The sequence below is a fragment of the Gopherus flavomarginatus genome, chromosome 12, assembly GCF_025201925.1.
Source record: "Gopherus flavomarginatus isolate rGopFla2 chromosome 12, rGopFla2.mat.asm, whole genome shotgun sequence".
Lineage (NCBI taxonomy): Eukaryota > Metazoa > Chordata > Testudines > Testudinidae > Gopherus > Gopherus flavomarginatus.
Window position 1 is genome coordinate 49,012,092 of NC_066628.1, and position 17,364 is coordinate 49,029,455.

General features: G+C 64.3%; 1 protein-coding gene across 5 annotated transcripts in view; it reads right to left on the bottom strand.

The window, feature by feature from the left end:
* Nucleotides 1–17,364, bottom strand: part of SDK2 (sidekick cell adhesion molecule 2) — a 173,229-nt gene that overhangs the window by 21,123 nt on the left and 134,742 nt on the right. For all 5 annotated transcript variants that reach the window (XM_050920798.1, XM_050920797.1, XM_050920795.1 and 2 more), the window contains exons 13-33: nt 15,517–15,693; nt 14,177–14,313; nt 13,580–13,727; nt 13,343–13,483; nt 13,019–13,200; nt 12,034–12,149; nt 9,917–10,112; nt 8,648–8,746; nt 7,693–7,884; nt 7,182–7,303; nt 6,885–6,994; nt 6,272–6,422; nt 5,368–5,605; nt 5,082–5,197; nt 4,131–4,320; nt 3,202–3,300; nt 2,313–2,507; nt 1,958–2,159; nt 1,526–1,629; nt 1,067–1,137; nt 313–448 (exon numbers count right to left, since the gene is read on the bottom strand). In XM_050920798.1, the coding sequence (XP_050776755.1) occupies nt 313–448; nt 1,067–1,137; nt 1,526–1,629; nt 1,958–2,159; nt 2,313–2,507; nt 3,202–3,300; nt 4,131–4,320; nt 5,082–5,197; nt 5,368–5,605; nt 6,272–6,422; nt 6,885–6,994; nt 7,182–7,303; nt 7,693–7,884; nt 8,648–8,746; nt 9,917–10,112; nt 12,034–12,149; nt 13,019–13,200; nt 13,343–13,483; nt 13,580–13,727; nt 14,177–14,313; nt 15,517–15,693 (3,122 nt within the window). The remainder of the gene's footprint in view (nt 1–312; nt 449–1,066; nt 1,138–1,525; nt 1,630–1,957; nt 2,160–2,312; nt 2,508–3,201; nt 3,301–4,130; nt 4,321–5,081; nt 5,198–5,367; nt 5,606–6,271; nt 6,423–6,884; nt 6,995–7,181; nt 7,304–7,692; nt 7,885–8,647; nt 8,747–9,916; nt 10,113–12,033; nt 12,150–13,018; nt 13,201–13,342; nt 13,484–13,579; nt 13,728–14,176; nt 14,314–15,516; nt 15,694–17,364) is intronic.

Below are 17,364 nucleotides of genomic sequence, written 5' to 3' on the forward strand. Positions count from 1 at the left end.
TCAGCACTCACACCATCAGCCATGTCACCCCCCCGAGGCACGGGGCTCGGCCCTGGAGGAGAAGAGCGGGACACGCCGGCGCAGGACGGTTCCTGGAGCTCGGCTTGGTGTGCAGGAGGCTCTGGGGCCAGCTGGCTGGCGTTCACACGCAGAGCGCACGGGGGCGGGGATGGGAGGTTCCAAGGCAGGGCTGGGGTGGGGCTGGGCGTCATGGAGAGCCCCACGGGCCAGGGCGAGAGGAATCCCCCCATGACGTGCATTCCCAGGGGGCTCTGCTCCTGCTCCCCGCGGGAGCTGAATAAGGGCACTCACGGGTGAGCTCCGCCCACTTGGCGCCGGGGCTGCTGAGGCTGCGTGTGGTGAAGCCGCGCAGCCCGTCGTAGACCAGCTCTCGGTAGCGGATCCGGAAACCCAGCAGGATCCCATTGATCTTGTCCTCGGCGGGGGGCTGCATGGAGGGGGGGACAGGAGCCAAGAGGCGGGTGCTGTCAGGGAGGTGTAGGCCATGGAGACTGTGCCTTTCATAGATGTGCATGGCCCTGCCCATTTCCGGAGCCTGCACTGCCCTCACCCCTCTGTGGGATTTCCTTCTTCACTCGTTGCCCCTGCCTTGCCCTGCTGCAAGGGTGCTCCCTACAGCCAGGGCGGGCTCACAGGTCCCTGCAGAGCCCAGCCCTCGGGTGAGAAGGGATCGATCCTGAGACGTGCAAGGTCCCAGCCCCTGCAGGTCCCCAGAGTCCGGAGCCCGTGGGGAGCAGCAGTACCCGCTGGGGCCAGCCTGCTTCCAGCCCCTCTCTGCGGCAGGCACTCCACGCCCCAGATGCTGGGGTCCTACCAGGCCAGCAGCGGCATGTGGGAGCTCTGGAGCGGATGCAGCGCCGGGTGGCACAGCCGCAGGGTGGTGGTGAGCTAGTGCGGCCTGCCCAGAGAGAGCAGTGTGGATAGGAACGGAGGACGAGGGGATCCGCAGTGCCAAGGGGACACGGCTCCCAGGCCCTCCCGGGGAATGTGAGTCAAGCCGCTGTCTTACAGAGACAGGCAGGGGCAGCGCGGTGCCGCACGGTACCTGCCAGCGGATCAGGACGGAGGTGGTGGTGTGAGGCGTGACCGAGAGGATGGTGGGGGCTTCCTCTGGGGCTGAGGGGAGAAGAAACACAGGTGAGATGCTGAGAGGCACGAGGGTCCCTCCCACATGGCTCCAGACTCAGGATCCCTTCCTTAGCAGCTCAGGGGGTTGGAGCCTTCCACACGGTCGCTGGTTCGAATCCCCGCCACTTCTGGGAGGGATAAGCTGACGGGCCCACGTGACCAACCCCTGCCTCGCCCCACAGAGTGCCAGCTGGCCCCTGGCTGAGGGGAACGAGGCCCCCTTGCTCTGCAGACAAGGCTCCGGCCTGGAGCGCGCCAGGAGCTGTGACCCAGTGTGGGCTGTACCCTGCCACTGAAGAGATGAGGCCGGCTCCGGTGGCCTTCAGCCTCTGTGTGCTGCGTCTCCCATGCCTGCCCGCGGGGAAGGGGGACTGACCAGCCTGCAGGGTGGTGAGTGACTCCGACTCCTGGCTGTATTCGCTGTCCCCGATGTCGTTGATCGCCTTGACACGGAACTTGTAGGAGGTGAAGGGCTTCAACCTGGGCCGGGAGGGGAAGGGGAAGGGCGTGAGGCACTGGTTCCAGTGCCTTCCAGTGGAGGCAGGGTATGAAATGGCGCAGCTTTGCTTTGGCCAAGGCGGGGGTGGGAGGGAAAGAGATCGATCAAGGATCATCACAAAGCAATTCTCCTCCTTTCAGGTGGGGAAACTGAGGCACAGAGCGGTGCCTAAGGTCGGTGGCAGAGCCGGGAATAAAAGCCAGACCTCCTGACTCCCAGCCCAGTGCCCTCAGGCCACGCTGCCTCTTGCCTGCCCCACCCCACCACAGACCTTACCAAGTCTTGCCTGCTTCCAAGGCCCCACCTCACCTGTCCACGACAAAGGAGGTGGCGTTGTGGCTGACTGAGGCGGAGTGCAGTGTCCACTCGCCAGCTGGCAGCTCGCGGGTCTGCACAGTGTAGTACCGGACCGGGGAGAGGCCGTCGCTGCCCGGTTCCCAGCACAGCAGCACGCTGTGGGCCTTCACGTCCTCCTGCTGCACCATGGGCTTGCTGGGGGGCTGCGGGCGGTCTGAGGAGGGAGAGACGGCCGTGAGGGCTTGGTAGGAAGCCGCGCCTGGCCCTATCCCCCCCTCAGGCAGGGCCTGAGTTCCACGCCCGTGGCTGGCTCATGGCAGTGCCCGCCCCTGCCCTGGGAGAGTGCCCCCAGCCCTGGCACGGTTACCTCTCTTCTCAGTGGTCACCACCAATGCCTCGGCCGCCTCGCCCCAGCCTTTGCGGGTCTGCGCAGTGATGCGGAAGAGGTAGGTCGACTCCGGCTGCAGGCCGGTGGCCGTGTACTGGCGGGCGCTGGGGTTGAGCACCTCCACGGTGGCGGCGTTGGCGCTGGTGGTGTTCAGGCGGTGGGTGATCTGGTACGCTGCGGAGAAGGGGGACGGAGGCGGTCAGCAAGCGCAGGGGCAAGGCTGCCCCCCACCCCGGCCTGCAAGGGGGCAGAAAGGTTGCTCCAGGAGACACGGGATGGAACCAGGACTGGCCGAAGGGATGCACTAAGGAGCCAGTCGTGAGTGCCTGGGCCCAGCTGCCCCCGCAGGGTCCGGCCCTAGGGCCCGCCTGGGAGGTGAGATGTTCACAACTGGCCCTCCGGGGCTCACTGTCCATGTCTCCCCCCAGCGGGAAGATGGGTGCCCGTGCCCAGCCCATCTTGGTGCCAAGCAGGGCTGGGCTCGGGCCAGCCAGGAGGGGAGGGGATTCTGCGTCCCTCTGCCGGCTGATGGGGCTCGCCAGCTCCGTGGTTTATCAGAGGAGCAGCTCGGGTGCATCCAGGGACCGAGGCTGCTGGCTCCTACCTGCTGCAGAGGAGCCCTGAGCTGGGGAGTGGCTGGTGCAGCAGCTGCCATTCCCCTAGCGAGACCATGCCATGCAGGGCACTGGTGGGCCCCCAGCACGGCCCTCCGCCCGCAGGGCTCAGCTTAGCTCCATCCCCTGGCCCCAGCCCTGTCGCTCACACACACAGCTGCACCCCTCCCACTGCCGAGCATCCCTAGCACAGCCCCCTCCCGGGGGTCCCGGGACCGTTACCCACCCGCCAGGGCGCTCGGAGAAGCGCTTACCTAGAATGATGCCGTTAGGCGCGGCTGGAGGCTGCCAGATCAGCCGGACTGAGGTGGTCCTCACTTCTGGGAAGAGGATGCCCACTGGGGGCCCAGGCACTGGGGCAGGACGAGAGCAGAGGGCAGGTTGGGTGACAGGCAAACAGGCTCAGTGCCCTTGGCCAGATCAAAAGGGGAATGGAGCCCATTCCAGCCCAGCGGCTGGGGGAGTCCGCTGGCCAAACCCTGAAGCTAGCGGCTGCTGGGCCTCCATCGCACAACTCTGCCGGGCGCAAACGCCCCACAGGGCACCCAGGGTGACAGGGGAATGGTGCTTCCCCTCCTTCGGGAGCTGTCCCACTGAAAACTGCCAGCGCTCCGTCTCAGACTGACAGAGCAGAAAGACTCCCGTGGACTTAGGGACACGCATGGACTTAGGGACAGAGACACACCGACCCTCCCTCCACATCCTTAGGGACACCCTCCCCACACCCACAGCCCCTTTAGGGGCACACCCCACCATGCACCCTGTTAGGGACTCCCTCATCTGTACACACCCCCTCCTCAGCATACCCTGGGGGCACACACGAGCACAAATACACATGCGTGTATGGGGGCACACCCCCACCCCGGGGCCCAGATACACACTCAGGAATGCTCTCTCCTGCCCTACTATACCTCCTCATTCTATTTCTGGGGCTGGCACCCCAACCTCTGTCTGCAGGAGCCCTCCAAGGACAGGCAGACAGAGGGGGAGCTGTTTGCACGGAGTGTGGCGAGGGCCGACCAGACACCGTTTTCTCCCCATCCCAGCATGACGGGGCCACTCGCCCTTTCACGGACTGGCCCCCGTTTACGTCTGGCCTCACCCCGCGTGTCACCCGCCGTGAGGGCCAAGCACCCCGAGTGCCCCCGACAGCGGGAATGGGTGGGGGAGGAGCAGCACCTACCATCGTCCAGAGTCCTCTCCAGGATGGGCGGGGAGCTGGGCACGCCGTCTCCAATGCGGGTGAAGGCCAGCACGCGGATCTCGTACAGCACGTACTTGCCCAGGCCCGCGAGCTGGGCGCTGCGGGAGGCATTCCCCTCAGCCGGCCAGAACTGGGCCCGAGCATCCGAGTCCTTCTCCTTGTACACGACCTGGAACAGCCCACGTGAAACCCACGGAGCCACCCTGGGGCTGCGCTGCCAAGCCAGCCGAACCCACTCACCAGGCTGAATGGGGCCCGGGCACACGATGGCCTCTCAGTTCACACCCCATCTAGGTCACCAGGGGACACCTGTCCTAGCCCCATATGACAGCGCCACACTGCACGCAGGGCAGCCTCTCCCCAAGGAAAAGCCACGGCAGGAGCATTGACAGGCATGTTTCAGGGAACCCAGGCCTGGAATAGCCACGGGCCACAGGACTGGGGAGCAGGGGGCAGTGGGTCGGGATTGAGGGGCACCAGCAGAGCTGGTGGGGAGGAGCCCAGGGCTGGCATAGCAGGGGGGTTGTGGATCAGGATTGAGGGGCAGAGCTGGTGGGGAGCCCAGGGCTGGCATAGCAGGGGGGTTGTGGATCGGGATTGAGGGGCACCGGCAGAGCTGGTGAGGAGGAGCCCAGGGCTGGCATAGCAGGGGGGTTGTGGATCGGGATTGAGGGGCAGAGCTGGTGGGGAGCCCAGGGCTGGCATAGCAGGGGGGTTGTGGATCGGGATTGAGGGGCAGAGCTGGTGGGGAGCCCAGGGCTGGCATAGCAGGGGGGTTGTGGATCGGGATTGAGGGGCACCAGCAGAGCTGGTGGGGAGGAGCCCAGGGGTGTGTCGCAGGGGGCTGTGGGTGGGGCAGAGGGGAACCAGCCCAGCTATTCAGAGGGGGTGGCTGGGTCCAAACAAGGGATCACACGGGATGACACCCACCTTGTAGCCCAGGATGAGCCCGTTGCGATCCGCCTCGGGGATCTCGTTCCATCGGATCAGCATGCTGCTGGAGGTGGTGGCCAGCGCGGACACGTTGGTTGGGCCAGACGAGGGGACTGGCGAGGGGAGAAGAGAGCGAGGTCAGAAGCCGGCCTGACTGCTTCCCATGGCAGTGGGGCTGGGAGGGGCTGAGGGCCGGGCAGGGCACACCCAGGCTGGGGGTCTGACGGGCACTGCCAGCCGAGGAGTAGCCGGTGGGACAGGCCCCAGGCCCGGCAGGAGATACCTGACTCCCTGGTGCGTCCCAGCACGACGTGGCTCCAGGGCCCAGCCCCGATGGCGTTGAAGGCCTGCACCTGCACGCGGTACTCCGTCCACTCCTCCAGGTCCTCGATGGTGTACTCCCGCTCCACCCGGTCGTGGATCACGTGCGCCACCGTCCTGCCCCGCCCGTCCGCCCGCGTGTACCGCAGCCTGTAGCCCACCGACTCCGGGTTCCCGTTGTACTCCAGCTCCGGGAGCGGCTGGGGAAGGGGAGACGCTCAGCACCAGCCACCCTCACCCGGCCCACCCTCCAACTGCTCCCCCCACACCCAGCACAGCCCCTGCTAACCCACATACCCTCCCCCACACCCAGCACAGCCCCCGCTAACCCACAGTGTCCCCCACAACCAGCACAGCCCCCGCTAACCCACGTACCCTTCCCCACACCCAGCACAGCCCCCACTCACCCACCTTCCCTCCCCCACACCCAGCACAGCCCCCGCTAACCCACGTACCTTCCCCCAACCTAACCGCTCCCCCCATACCCTACACAGCCCCCAACTAATCTGTACAAACCTCGCTTCCCTTCTGCACTCCTCACACAGCCCCCCATTCATCCATGTTCACCCCCTCACCCAAACCAGCGCTGCCCACACTAGCCTGTGTGCAGGCCCCCCCACTCACTTCCCACCCCCACTGCAAGGCACAGCTAGGCTGCTTCCACCCCCCACCCCCCGGAAGACAGTGGCTAACGCTGCATTCAACAAGGCTGCAGCTCCCAGACCCGTGACTGCCGTTTTCTCTCTGCTTCATTCCTGGCTCCCCACCCAAGGGAGTGCCCCGGGCAGACGTGGTGGCAGTGCCCATCCCGGGCAGGGAGTGGGCACAGGCCTGGGGTTTCCAGGATGCGCCCCGTGGTCACTCACCATCCAGCGCAGCCATAGGCTGGTCTCGCTGGCTGTCCGCAGGGTGACGTTGGCGGGTGCCACATCTGGGGGAGCCTGCAGGGTCTGCATCCTCCTGGAGGGCACGCTGGGCGGGCTGGTGCCCACGATGTTCACCTGCCGGAGGCGGAAGCTGCGAGGAGAGGAGCCGAGACACCGTGGTCAGGGAGGGGACTCAGGAGGGCTGCGGGCATCCCCTAAGCTCCTCCACAGGGGCTACAATACAAGCCCCACCCCCCTGTCTGTGCAAAGCTCAGGGTGTCCCCACCACCAGTGCTGCGCCCATGCTGTGCTCCGGGGACATTAGGGGGTGCTGCTGCTGGGGAAAGGTTCAGCCGCACCTGGGACCCAGGGCCCCCCTCCCTGATGCTCTCGGGCTCCGCTACCTCCCCAGGGGGAGGCTGACGTTGGGGGCACGGTGCTAGGGGAGGAGAGGCTCTGCCCAGCGCCTCTGGGGATACAAGTCTTTGGCGGAGGAAAGCCCAGTGCCCGACAGGCTGAGAAGACCCTTTAGGGCCAGCCAGGCCCCCTTGCCACCCAGGGTGGCGGTTGCAGCAGCCACGGCACTCGCCAAGCGCCGGTCCCCAGCACCCACCTGTAGTACATGTACGGGTGGAGGTTGGGCACCTCCATGGAGCGGGTGTCGGGGTCATTGGCCAGCTGGTGAATGAGCTCCCACTCCTCGTTCTCGCCGATCTGACCCACCTGTGGACAAGTGGATGGCGTGAGGCGCTGCCTGCGCTGCACATGGGCCATGCAGGTCGCTCCTTTCGGCGCAGTGTCCCAGCCCAAGGCAGCGGAGGCAGAGAGCTCCCAAGTGCAAGGTGCTGTACACCCCCCAATAGGCCTGGATTCCCCGGCTCCTTCACTTCCCCCTCCAGAGACCCCTCACCTGAGCTTCCACCAGCCAGCGGGAAATGGAAGTCTTCCCATCGTAGCCTGGCCTGAACTGGAGCGTGACGGAGCGCGGGCCGATGTTGGAGATGCCCAGATTGGTCGGCGCGCCGGGGAGCTCTGCAGGGAGAGGACAGGATGGGAAGGGACATCCTGTCGCGGGGCGGGGAGGAAAGTGTGGCTGGCCTTCCCCCTCTTATCAGTGCCCACATCTGGGCACCCGCACCAGCAGTCGGGGGAGGCCGTAGGGGAGAATGGGGCAGCTACTGGAGCATCATGCACACGCCCCGGCAGCTCTAGCGCAGAGTCACCCCCAGCACGAGTAGCCAGGCCTGGTCAACAGCTGCTAAAGAGCTAGCTCCTGCTCTGTGCTGCTCGGGCCTAGCCTCACCCCCTGCTCCAGACCCGCTCCCAGCACGTTCTTCATGGGGTGCCCTCCACCCTGGGCCTGCCGGAAACCAGCGGGAGGCTGGTGATGGGAGCAGAAGGGGGTCAGGAGCAGGGTTTACCTGGAGGGACCCCGGAGGAGATGGTGGAGGAGGACACCTGGCCCTGCCCCTTGGACGTCATGGCGGCCACCTCGATGGTGTAGGTGGTGAGGGCGGTGAGGCCGGTGACACGGTACTCCAGGGTGAGGTTGGGCAGGTAGTGCGTCACGCGTGTGTTGGTGCGGTTGTATTCCTCCCAGGAGATCCGGTAGCCTGCAAACACGAGCCAGCCACAGGCACATGGGTGGGTCACAACCAGTCCCCCACTGCGGGAACCTCCCCCTCCACCCCCGAGGGGACACCCTTCAACTTGCCTGCACCCCTCCCCAGGCCAGTGCGTGGGCCCCAGCCAATGCAGTGCCACCCTCATGCTTTGCCGGCAGAGGGGCCTCACTTCCCAGATCCCCCCAGCAGCCTGACAGCCTGATGCAAGGGGCCACTAGCCAGAGGCCGAAGGGCAGAGCCAGCTCCTTGAGCCAATGCTGGTCCCTTCTGCCCCACACTCCTCGCTTGCACACCCCTCTGCGGTTCAGGCACCAGGAGTGGGATGCTCAAGCCGCTTGGAGGTTTAGGAAGGTCCCACCCACTGGCTCTTGCCCTGAATTCTCCACCGAGTGTTTGCCACGCAGCCATTTCTCCACCATCGTCCACAGCAACATCCACCCAGTGTAGAGGGCGCTGCCCCGGCCACACCAGCGCCTCCTTGGCACGCCGTGACGTGGAGGGAGCCAGACGTGGCTGGGATGCGGAGGATGGGGCCGAGGGAAGCGGGGTGGAGATGGGTAACTGAAGCACCCTAGGAGAATGGCAGGGGCCTGTCTCCCCAGGGCCCCGCATGTGGGAAGGAAGGCGCTGGGGAGACAGCACTGTCCTGCGGCACAGAGTGCGTTCCCGACTGCGGCCCTGGGCAGCACCAGGCTGCAGCTCAGCTGGGCTGGGGGAGGGTCCGGCAAGCAGTCCCCCAGAAGCCCCTTACCTGTCAGGATGCCGTTCTTCTCCAGGGGCTCCTGCCAACTGACCTTCAGCGACGTGTCCAGGATGTCACTGAAGCTGAGGTGCCCCACGGGGCCAGGCGCTGCCCAAAAAACCCCAATGCCAAGAGTTAGAGCGGAGCAAGCAGTGCACATCTCAGCACTCCCTGTGTAGCCAGGCCGAGGTGAGCCGGGGTGAGCCGAGGTCTCCCCAGGGCACTGGCTAGTGAGAGCGAATGCTGAGCTGGAGCGAGCAGGGGTCTTCCCGGGGTATCCCCCAAGGTGAGTTGGAGTGAGCGGGGGTCTCCCCAAGGTAGCTCCCAAAGGGAATTGGCACAAACAGGGGTCTTGTGGGGCATCCCCCACAGTGAACTGGAGTGACTGGGGGTCTGCTTAGGGTCTCCCCCACAGTGAGTTGGAGCAAATGGGGGTCTCCCTGGGGTCTCCCCCATGGGGAGTTGGAGCGAGCGGGGGTCTCCCGCTATGACGAACTGGGAATGTTCTTAATGTTTTCTCTGAATACTGTGTTGGTGCCTCAGTGTCCCCATGGCAGTTCTTATGTATCTGGCAGAGCAAAGGACCAGTGCTCCTAAATGCCTGACACTCTGTCTCCTAGCAACTGATGGCCTGGGCCCCTCCTCTGCAAAGGTGCCAGCTGAAGGTGTTGGAGACAAAGGGATCAGGTGACCTCCTGGCCCGGGAAAGGGGCTGAGGAGAGAGGAGGGGCTGGGAGGAGTTGTTAGTCTGGAGCTGGCTGGGGTCAAGAGTGGAGGGCAGACCTGGGGGTCTGGCTCACTGCCCCCCAGAATGGACCCAGCCGAGGGGTCCGGTTCGCTGTATCTACAAGCTCTGTTTTAGACCCTGTTCCTGTCATCGAATAAACCTCTGTGTTACTGGCTGGCTGAGAGTCACGTCTGACTGTAAAGTGGGGGTGCAGGACCCGGTGGCTTCCCCAGGACCCCGCTGGGGTGGACTCGCTGTGGGAAGCGCACGGAGGGGCAGAGGATGCTGAATGCTCCAAGGAGAGACCCAGGAGGTGAAGACGTGTGAGCTTCTTGCCCTGAACAAGTCTGCTCCAAGGGAGAGGAGGCTCCCCAAATTCCTGCCTGGCTTGGTGGGGAGCAGCTCCAGAGCATCGCCCGGTAACTCTGTGACACCCCCATGGGGAGTAGGGGCAGGTTCTAGGGCCCAGGCTCCTGGCCCTGCAGGTGCCCCTGGGAGCTGGGCTGCGCGCCCCACTCTGTGTCACAAGGGAATGCAAGGCCTCCCCGTACCGTCCTCGTGGGTGCGCACCAGCTGCGGCGGGCTGCGTGGGCCGTCGCCCGGCGTGGTGAAGCACAGCACGGAGGTGAAGTACTCCGTGAACTTCTTCAGGCCCCCGATGTAGCCCACGTGGATGCTGTCCTGGAAGTTGGGCCTCACCGTCACCATGGTCACCTCCTCCGCCTGCTCCGGCTCCCATGCGATCAGCTAGTGGGGCAGAACAACAGGGTCACAGCCCTAAGATCCTGGATCTCCTCTGAACTCAGCTCACTCTCCCCACCTGCTCCTGCATCCGGCCAGGATGCTGGAGTTTAGCTATCACGGGGCGCTGTCAGAAAGGCCAGAAGGGATGTGTGGAGGGGGAACGGAGCGGCTTTGGAATATCAGTGGAAACGTTCCCAGTGCTGGGTTTAGCTGGCCCCCAAGCACTGCAGCATCGGGCTCTGGTAGGAGACTCACCCAGGGCAAGGGGCCTGACTACTTTCATTGCCCAGGCTCAGTGAAAGGCAAAACATAAAACAGACCAGAAAGCAGGGAAAAGGTAAATCTGATGCTTAAACAACGATCAAAGGAGTTGTTAGCAACACAGGTCGCGTTGGGGGTGTGTGATTATTTTTGAATATATGATTTTTAAACTTTAACAAACAGCATTTTTAAACCAGCCTCTGTATTATTATGATTTGCTGTGGCAGGTGCCAATCTCAGAGTGCTTAGCAACTTGGCTTTACAAACGGCCCAGGCTCCCGGCCGTGTATGGCCCCCAGCCAACAAGCTGAGTTCTGAGGTGTTTGTGTACTGGATTCCCACAACCTTTTCACTCACAAGTTGTGGGGGAAGTCTTTGCTTTCCCCAAGGGAACAGAGATTTCCTTTGGGGCAGGGGCGTCTCCCCACACTTCTCTTCAAGACAATGCAAACCCTCCAGTGCATCTCCAAATCAGCTTTTCATTCAAAGCCTCTCATTTATTCGGTGTTGATTAAACATCAATTAATGGCGAAAAGCAAACACTTGATGTGTTTTAATAAGCGTTTGTATTTATCCATACAGAACAATAGACTGCTTTGTGATTAACTCCCCCGATAACAATGCACAATAGCCTGCTTTGCTATGGTGTTACATTTAGAAGGGACGTCTAGGCATTAAATTGGGACCGTGGAAGATAGCCTATAGCAACTTAATTAGCTACTAATTAGGCCCTAAAATACTAATCAAAAATACTAAGTGGCATTTAATAAGTATGTTAAATATCCTGCTTACTCTGGTTATCTCATTTGTTGGCAATTAAATTCCTGAACTTCTTTGCAGCAGATTAAGAAACAAGTAGAATATTTTAATTCAAAGTAATTAATGTAAATTGGAATGAATTACAGAGCACTGGAGGCTGAGGTTCTGTGTAAGTGTTAAATCTTAGTAAATATTATTTTAATGGTCAGGCTCGACTCAATTCGAATACCTGCTTTGAAGGTTTGTAAATGCAAAGGGAAGCCGTTTTTGTTACGGGTCTGGGAAGACTTTTCCTCGGAAAAGAGGTTTAGAAAGTTTGAGGCCACAAGTGTGAAATGAGGGTTTAAGCAGAGATGCTGTGGATTTTATTCACATTGCCGGCTTGCCCCCCCGGCGGAGAATCCAAGATGATGGTGCCGTTCCTGGGGAAGCTGAGCCGTAAACATTGCCTTCTCACTAATCAATCCACCGAACCGCAGCTCAGAGCAAAGATGGATTAGGGTCTCTTAGTACAGCCCTGAGTGTTTGCAACACATGGGCACAGTGTGTCTGGCCCACCCTGTAGCAGTTGGCTCACACTGAGAATAACAACCTGCTATTGCTGCCAGCGAGTGGATGACCCATGGAGAGGGGGATGCTGTTTCACTCTCACCCCAGAGGGGGAAGGAAATGAGACATGGACCAGCTGTAGCTAAGTGTGAATGTGTGAGAAGAAAGGAATGTATTGGCCAAGGGACTGAGCTGAGAGTACTCAGCACCTCCCAGGATCAGGCCCTTCTTCCACGCTGGGTTTCCTACCCCCCTGAGGCCTGTGCTGCTGGTGGGTGTCTCAAGGAGTGGGTGCCATCCTATGCCCTGTGTTCGGTTTGGAGCTGTGCCCTCTCCTCCCCCGCCTCCCCCTTACCTTGTAGCCCTGGTTGATGCCATTGATGAACTGGGGGCTGGGCGGGTTCCAGGTGAAGCGGATGGTGGTGGCGTTGGTGGCCTCGGCCTGTACGTTGCCCGGGGGCACGGTGGGAACTGCAGGAGAGGAGGACAGGCTTAGCACGGGGGTGGGGACACTGTGTGGGATGGAGGTGCTGCCTGGGCCTGGGGCTTGTGGCCAGGGGCACTGGGAACGGCAGCATCTCTCTCATCAGGCAGCCTCCCTCCCAGCCATGGCACTGGGACACTGGGCAGGCAGGGAGTGGCAGGCTGGGCTCCCCTCCGCCCCACGGCTAACCCTCTTCCCAGGGCCGGCACTTCCATTTAGGCGACCTAGGCGGTTACCTAGGGCACTAGGATTTGGGGGGGTGGCATTTTGCCACCCTCGGCGGCAATTTGGTGGCGGGGGGTCCTTCCGCGCTCCGGGTCTTCGACGGCAATTCTGCGGCGGGTCCTTCACTCGCTCCGGGACCCGCAGCCAAAGTGCCCCGAAGACCGGCAGTGCGGAAGGACCCCCCCGCCGCAGAATTGCTGCCAACGACCGGGAGCACGGAAGGACCCCCCCAGGGCGCCAAAAACCCTGGCGCCACTCCTGCCTCTCCTCCCCCACAGTGAGCTCTGAAACCTCCCTGGGGACAGGGGCACTGCAGAGTCCGGCCCCACCTCTCCCCCAGCCACAGAGCAGGTTCGCTCGGGAGGCGGGGGTGGAGGGGGTGCTGCCTGCAGCAGACATTGCCCAGGCCCCTCCGGGGACCAGCAGCGTATCTGCCATTCAGCCTGCCAAATGCTGCTTTGCAGGCTGGTGATCTGGGTCTGGAGCCCACTTCTGATCACCTGGCCCCCAGCAGCTTGTGAGCTGAGGCCGGGCTCACGAATCCCCCGGGACTCAGCACCCCACAGCCGGGCCAGTGGAGACCCAGTGCCCTTCCCCCGGAGCTGGGGAAAGCCCCCCCGTCCTCGCCCACCTCCCTGCAGGGTCCACTCGGTCACCCTGGCGCTGTAGACCCCCAGGCCGGCGCTGTTGTACGCCGCCACCTCGATCTCGTAGTTGGTCCAGATGATGAGATCCTCCAGGAGCAGGTTGTTGACCTCGGCACTGGTGATGTTCTTGAATTGGTAGCCAACGGGCAGGCCGGCCAGGCAGAACCTGGGGGCAGGGAGAGGGAAAGTCAGGCCAGCGGGCAGCCAGGCCCCCTCTGGCTCCATCAGGCCCACCTGGTGGGAGCCAGGCAGATGCTGCCCTGGGGACCGGCCGGGTGGGGAGGGCCGGCTCCCCCCCAGTGGCCTACCTGATGAGGTAGCCTTTCAGGAGGCCATTCTGGTGGCTCTCAGGAGGTGGCTGCCACTGGATCATGATGGACTGGTTGGTCCTGCCACTGGCGATGACGTTCTGGGGGGGTGCAGTGGGGGGCTCCTCCGGCAGGGACACCCTGGGAGGGGAGGCAGTGAAGGTCGTGAGTGAGGCCCCCCCACCCCGCCCTGGCCAGCTCCTGGGCCACGCAGGCGGCTGCCTGGCCCTGCCTTACCTCTCGGTGTCCTGGCTGAACTGCCCTTTGCCCACGTCGTTGGCAGCGCAGAGGCGGAACTGGTAGGAGCGTGCGGGCACCAGGCCTCGCACCACCACGGAGGTCGCCTCGGGGTCAACGCTGGCCATGAGGGTGGTCCAGGGGGCATCTGCAGGGCAGAGAGGGGAGGGGTGGAGCGGAGAGCCGGCACAGGGCTAGGGGGCAAACATGGTCCTTTCAGTCGCCAATAGGCCCCATCCCCACTCCCTGGCCTGGCACCCCCTGCGCTGCTTGGCTGCACAGGACACGTGGGGTCCCCGGCTGGCTCCCGGCTGTCAGGAGCCACTCTGCACGATGTGCTGCAAGCAAAGCCGCTGGCGTGTCAAGGGCAAGACCCAGGCCCCGTCCTGATGGTGTGCAGTTAGTGACACAAACCAGGGAGCGGCGTGCGGCCATTTGCACACTCACTGGTAGCTGGACTTCCCCCTGCCCCTTGCAGGTTCCCTCCTTGGGAGCCCACTTGGGCGGACCAGGCCCACCCACGCCTGTGCCAGCTCGCCAGCCCCGGTGCCCCGCTCCCAGCGCCCCATGGCGGGGTGCAAGTGGCGGGTGCCTTACTGTTCTCGGAGACCTCGAGGATGTAGTGCAGCAAGGGGCTGTTCCCGTCAAACGGCTTGGCCCACGTCAGGTTGATGGAACGCTTCTCCAGCGGGCTCAGTGTTGCCACCGGGTTCTCCGGGGCATGGGGGAGTTGCCTGGAGGGGGAGCAGAAACCAGCACTGGAAACAGTGGGACAGCTTCAGAGGGGACACTGCCCTGGCGAGGGGGGGAGGCAGGCAGGGAGGAGGTGGGGCAGCGAGCTGAGGGCGTTTGGGGCGGGTCACGGGAGCTCATCCAGGTTGGGTCTGGCATTGCGAGGGCAAGCCTGCCTGTACTGCCGGGCTGCCACGGCACAGGGGCTCTGGAGCCTACGGCCTGGCTGCAGGGTGCCTCAGGTAACCCATCGCAAGGGAGAAGGGGATGATGTGGCAGGAGGAGGCAGGGTACATGGGCAGGGGGATGCCATACAAGGTATGCCGTGGTGGGAGGGGACCCCGTGGCAGGAGGAGGCAGGGTATGCGGGCAGGGGGATGCCATAGAAGATATGCTGTGGTGGGAGGGGACCTTGTGACAGGAGGAGGCAGGGTGCACGGGCAGGGGGATGCCATAGAAGATATGCTGTGGTGGGAGGGGACCTTGTGACAGGAGGAGGCAGGGTGCGTGGGCAGGGGGATGCCATAGAAGATATGCCGTGGTGGGAGGGGACCCCGTGGCAGGAGGAGGCAGGGTGCGCGGGCAGGGGGATGCCATAGAAGATATGCCGTGGTGGGAGGGGACCCCGTGGCAGGAGGATGCAGGGTACGTGGGCAGGGGGATGCCATAGAAGATATGCTGTGGTGGGAGGGGACCTTGTGGCAGGAGGAGGCAGGGTGCACGGGCAGGGGGATGCCATAGAAGATATGCCGTGGTGGGAGGTGACCCCGTGGCAGGAGGAGGCAGGGTGCGTGGGCAGGGGGATGCCATAGAAGATATGCTGTGGTGGGAGGGGACCCCGTGGCAGGAGGATGCAGGGTACGTGGGCAGGGGGATGCCATAGAAGATATGCCGTGGTGGGAGGGGACCCCGTGGCAGGAGGATGCAGGGTACGTGGGCAGGGGGATGCCATAGAAGATATGCTGTGGTGGGAGCTGACCTTGTGACAGGAGGAGGCAGGGTACGTGGGCAGGGGGATGCCATAGAAGATATGCCGTGGTGGGAGGGGACCCCGTGGCAGGAGGAGGCAAGGTGCGCGGGCAGGAGGAAGGGGGAGATGCCATGGCAGGAAGCCGGGAGGGTGTCTAGGTGGGAGGATGAGCCCCAGCAGCATTCCTGTCCCTGGCGGACACGCGGGGGGTACCTAGGCCAGCAGGCTTCCTCACCTGACGCGCAGGTGGGCACTGCGGGAGTCGTTGCCCCCGGCGGAGAGGACCCGGCAGGTGTAGGTGCCAATGTCCCCGGACCAGGTCTGGGAGATGTGCAGGGTGCCCTCCTTGTCCAGCCGGAGCCGCGGGATGCCGTCGACGCTGACGGGCACGCCGTCCTTCTCCCAGATGTACCTGCCGCAAGGCCACCACGGGCTTCAGGGCTGGAGCTGGGAATGGAACCCAGGCGTCCTGACCCCAGCCCCCCTGAGGCAACCACCAGACCCCACTCCCCTCCAACAGCTGGGGGAGAACCCAGGTGTCCCAGCCCCCACATAGCCCCCAGACCCCGCCCTGTCTCTCTGTAACGCAGTGACGGCCCTTGCTCTGGAGGAGTCCTATTGGTCTCCCGGCGGGACGTGGTGCATGGGCTGCCCCATGCATGCTGGCTTCACTCAGAGCAACCCGCCAGCCTGGGTCTCAGCCACCAGGCGGGGCGGGGGGGAGCAGGGGTGGCAGGGGCATGGCACAGCTCGCAGCCTCCTGCAGGCGCTGTACCCAGGTCGGGCACCGGGTGGTGGTGCAGAGCTGAAATGCCACAGCTCAGGAAGCTGGGTGTGGGGGGGCATCCGAGATAGCAGGGGGGGCTCCCGCAGCAAGGCAGCATTTATCCCCCCATCAGATAGTCAACCAGGGCCAGGGGTGTGGATCCATCAGGGCTGGGGTCTCTGGCTCTGCAGGGAGGGTCCCCTGGCTCCCACCTGCCCAGCACTAAGGGGACGGGTGGGTTAATTCACCCACTGCATCTCTGCCCTGCTTGGGGGAATGGGAAAGTCCCTGCCCACCCCCCTGGAAGCAGGGCTGGGACCCCTCAACCTCCTCCACTGCCAGGGAGCTCCGGGAGCAGTGCTGGGAACCCCCGGACGCCCTGCCAGGGAGCTCAGGGAGCAGGGCTGGGAGCCCCCGGACGCCCTGCCAGGGAGCTCCGGGAGCAGGGCTGGGAACCCCCGGACGCCCTGCCAGGGAGCTCCGGGAGCAGGGCTGGGAGCCCCCGGACGCCCTGCCAGGGAGCTCAGGGAGCAGGGCTGGGAGCCCCTGGACGCCCTGCCAGGGAGCTCAGAGAGCAGGCCTGGGAGCCCCTGGATGCCCTGCCAGGGAGCTCCGGGAGCAGGGCTGGGAGCCCCTGGACACCCTGCCAGGGAGCTCAGAGAGCAGGCCTGGGAGTCCCCGGACGCCCTGCCAGGGAGCTCCGGGAGCAGGGCTGGGAGCCCCCGGACGCCCTGCCAGGGAGCTCTGGGAGCAGGGCTGGGAGCCCCTGGATGCCCTGCCAGGGAGCTCCGGGAGCAGGGCTGGGAGCCCCTGGACGCCCTGCCAGGGAGCTCCGGGAGCAGGGCTGGGAGTCCCCGGACGCCCTGCCAGGGAGCTCCGGGAGCAGGCCTGGGAGCCCCTGGATGCCCTGCCAGGGAGCTCCGGGAGCAGGGCTGGGAGCCCCCGGACGCCCTGCCAGGGAGCTCTGGGAGCAGGGCTGGGAGCCCCTGGATGCCCTGCCAGGGAGCTCCGGGAGCAGGGCTGGGAGCCCCTGGACGCCCTGCCAGGGAGCTCCGGGAGCAGGGCTGGGAGTCCCCGGACGCCCTGCCAGGGAGCTCTGGGAGCAGGGCTGGGAGCCCCTGGACGCCCTGCCAGGGAGCTCAGAGAGCAGGCCTGGGAGCCCCTGGATGCCCTGCCAGGGAGCTCCAGGAGCAGGGCTGGGATCCCCCGGACGCCCTGCCAGGGAGCTCAGAGAGCAGGCCTGGGAGCCCCTGGATGCCCTGCCAGGGAGCTCCGGGAGCAGGGCTGGGAGCCCCCGGACGCCCTGCCAGGGAGCTC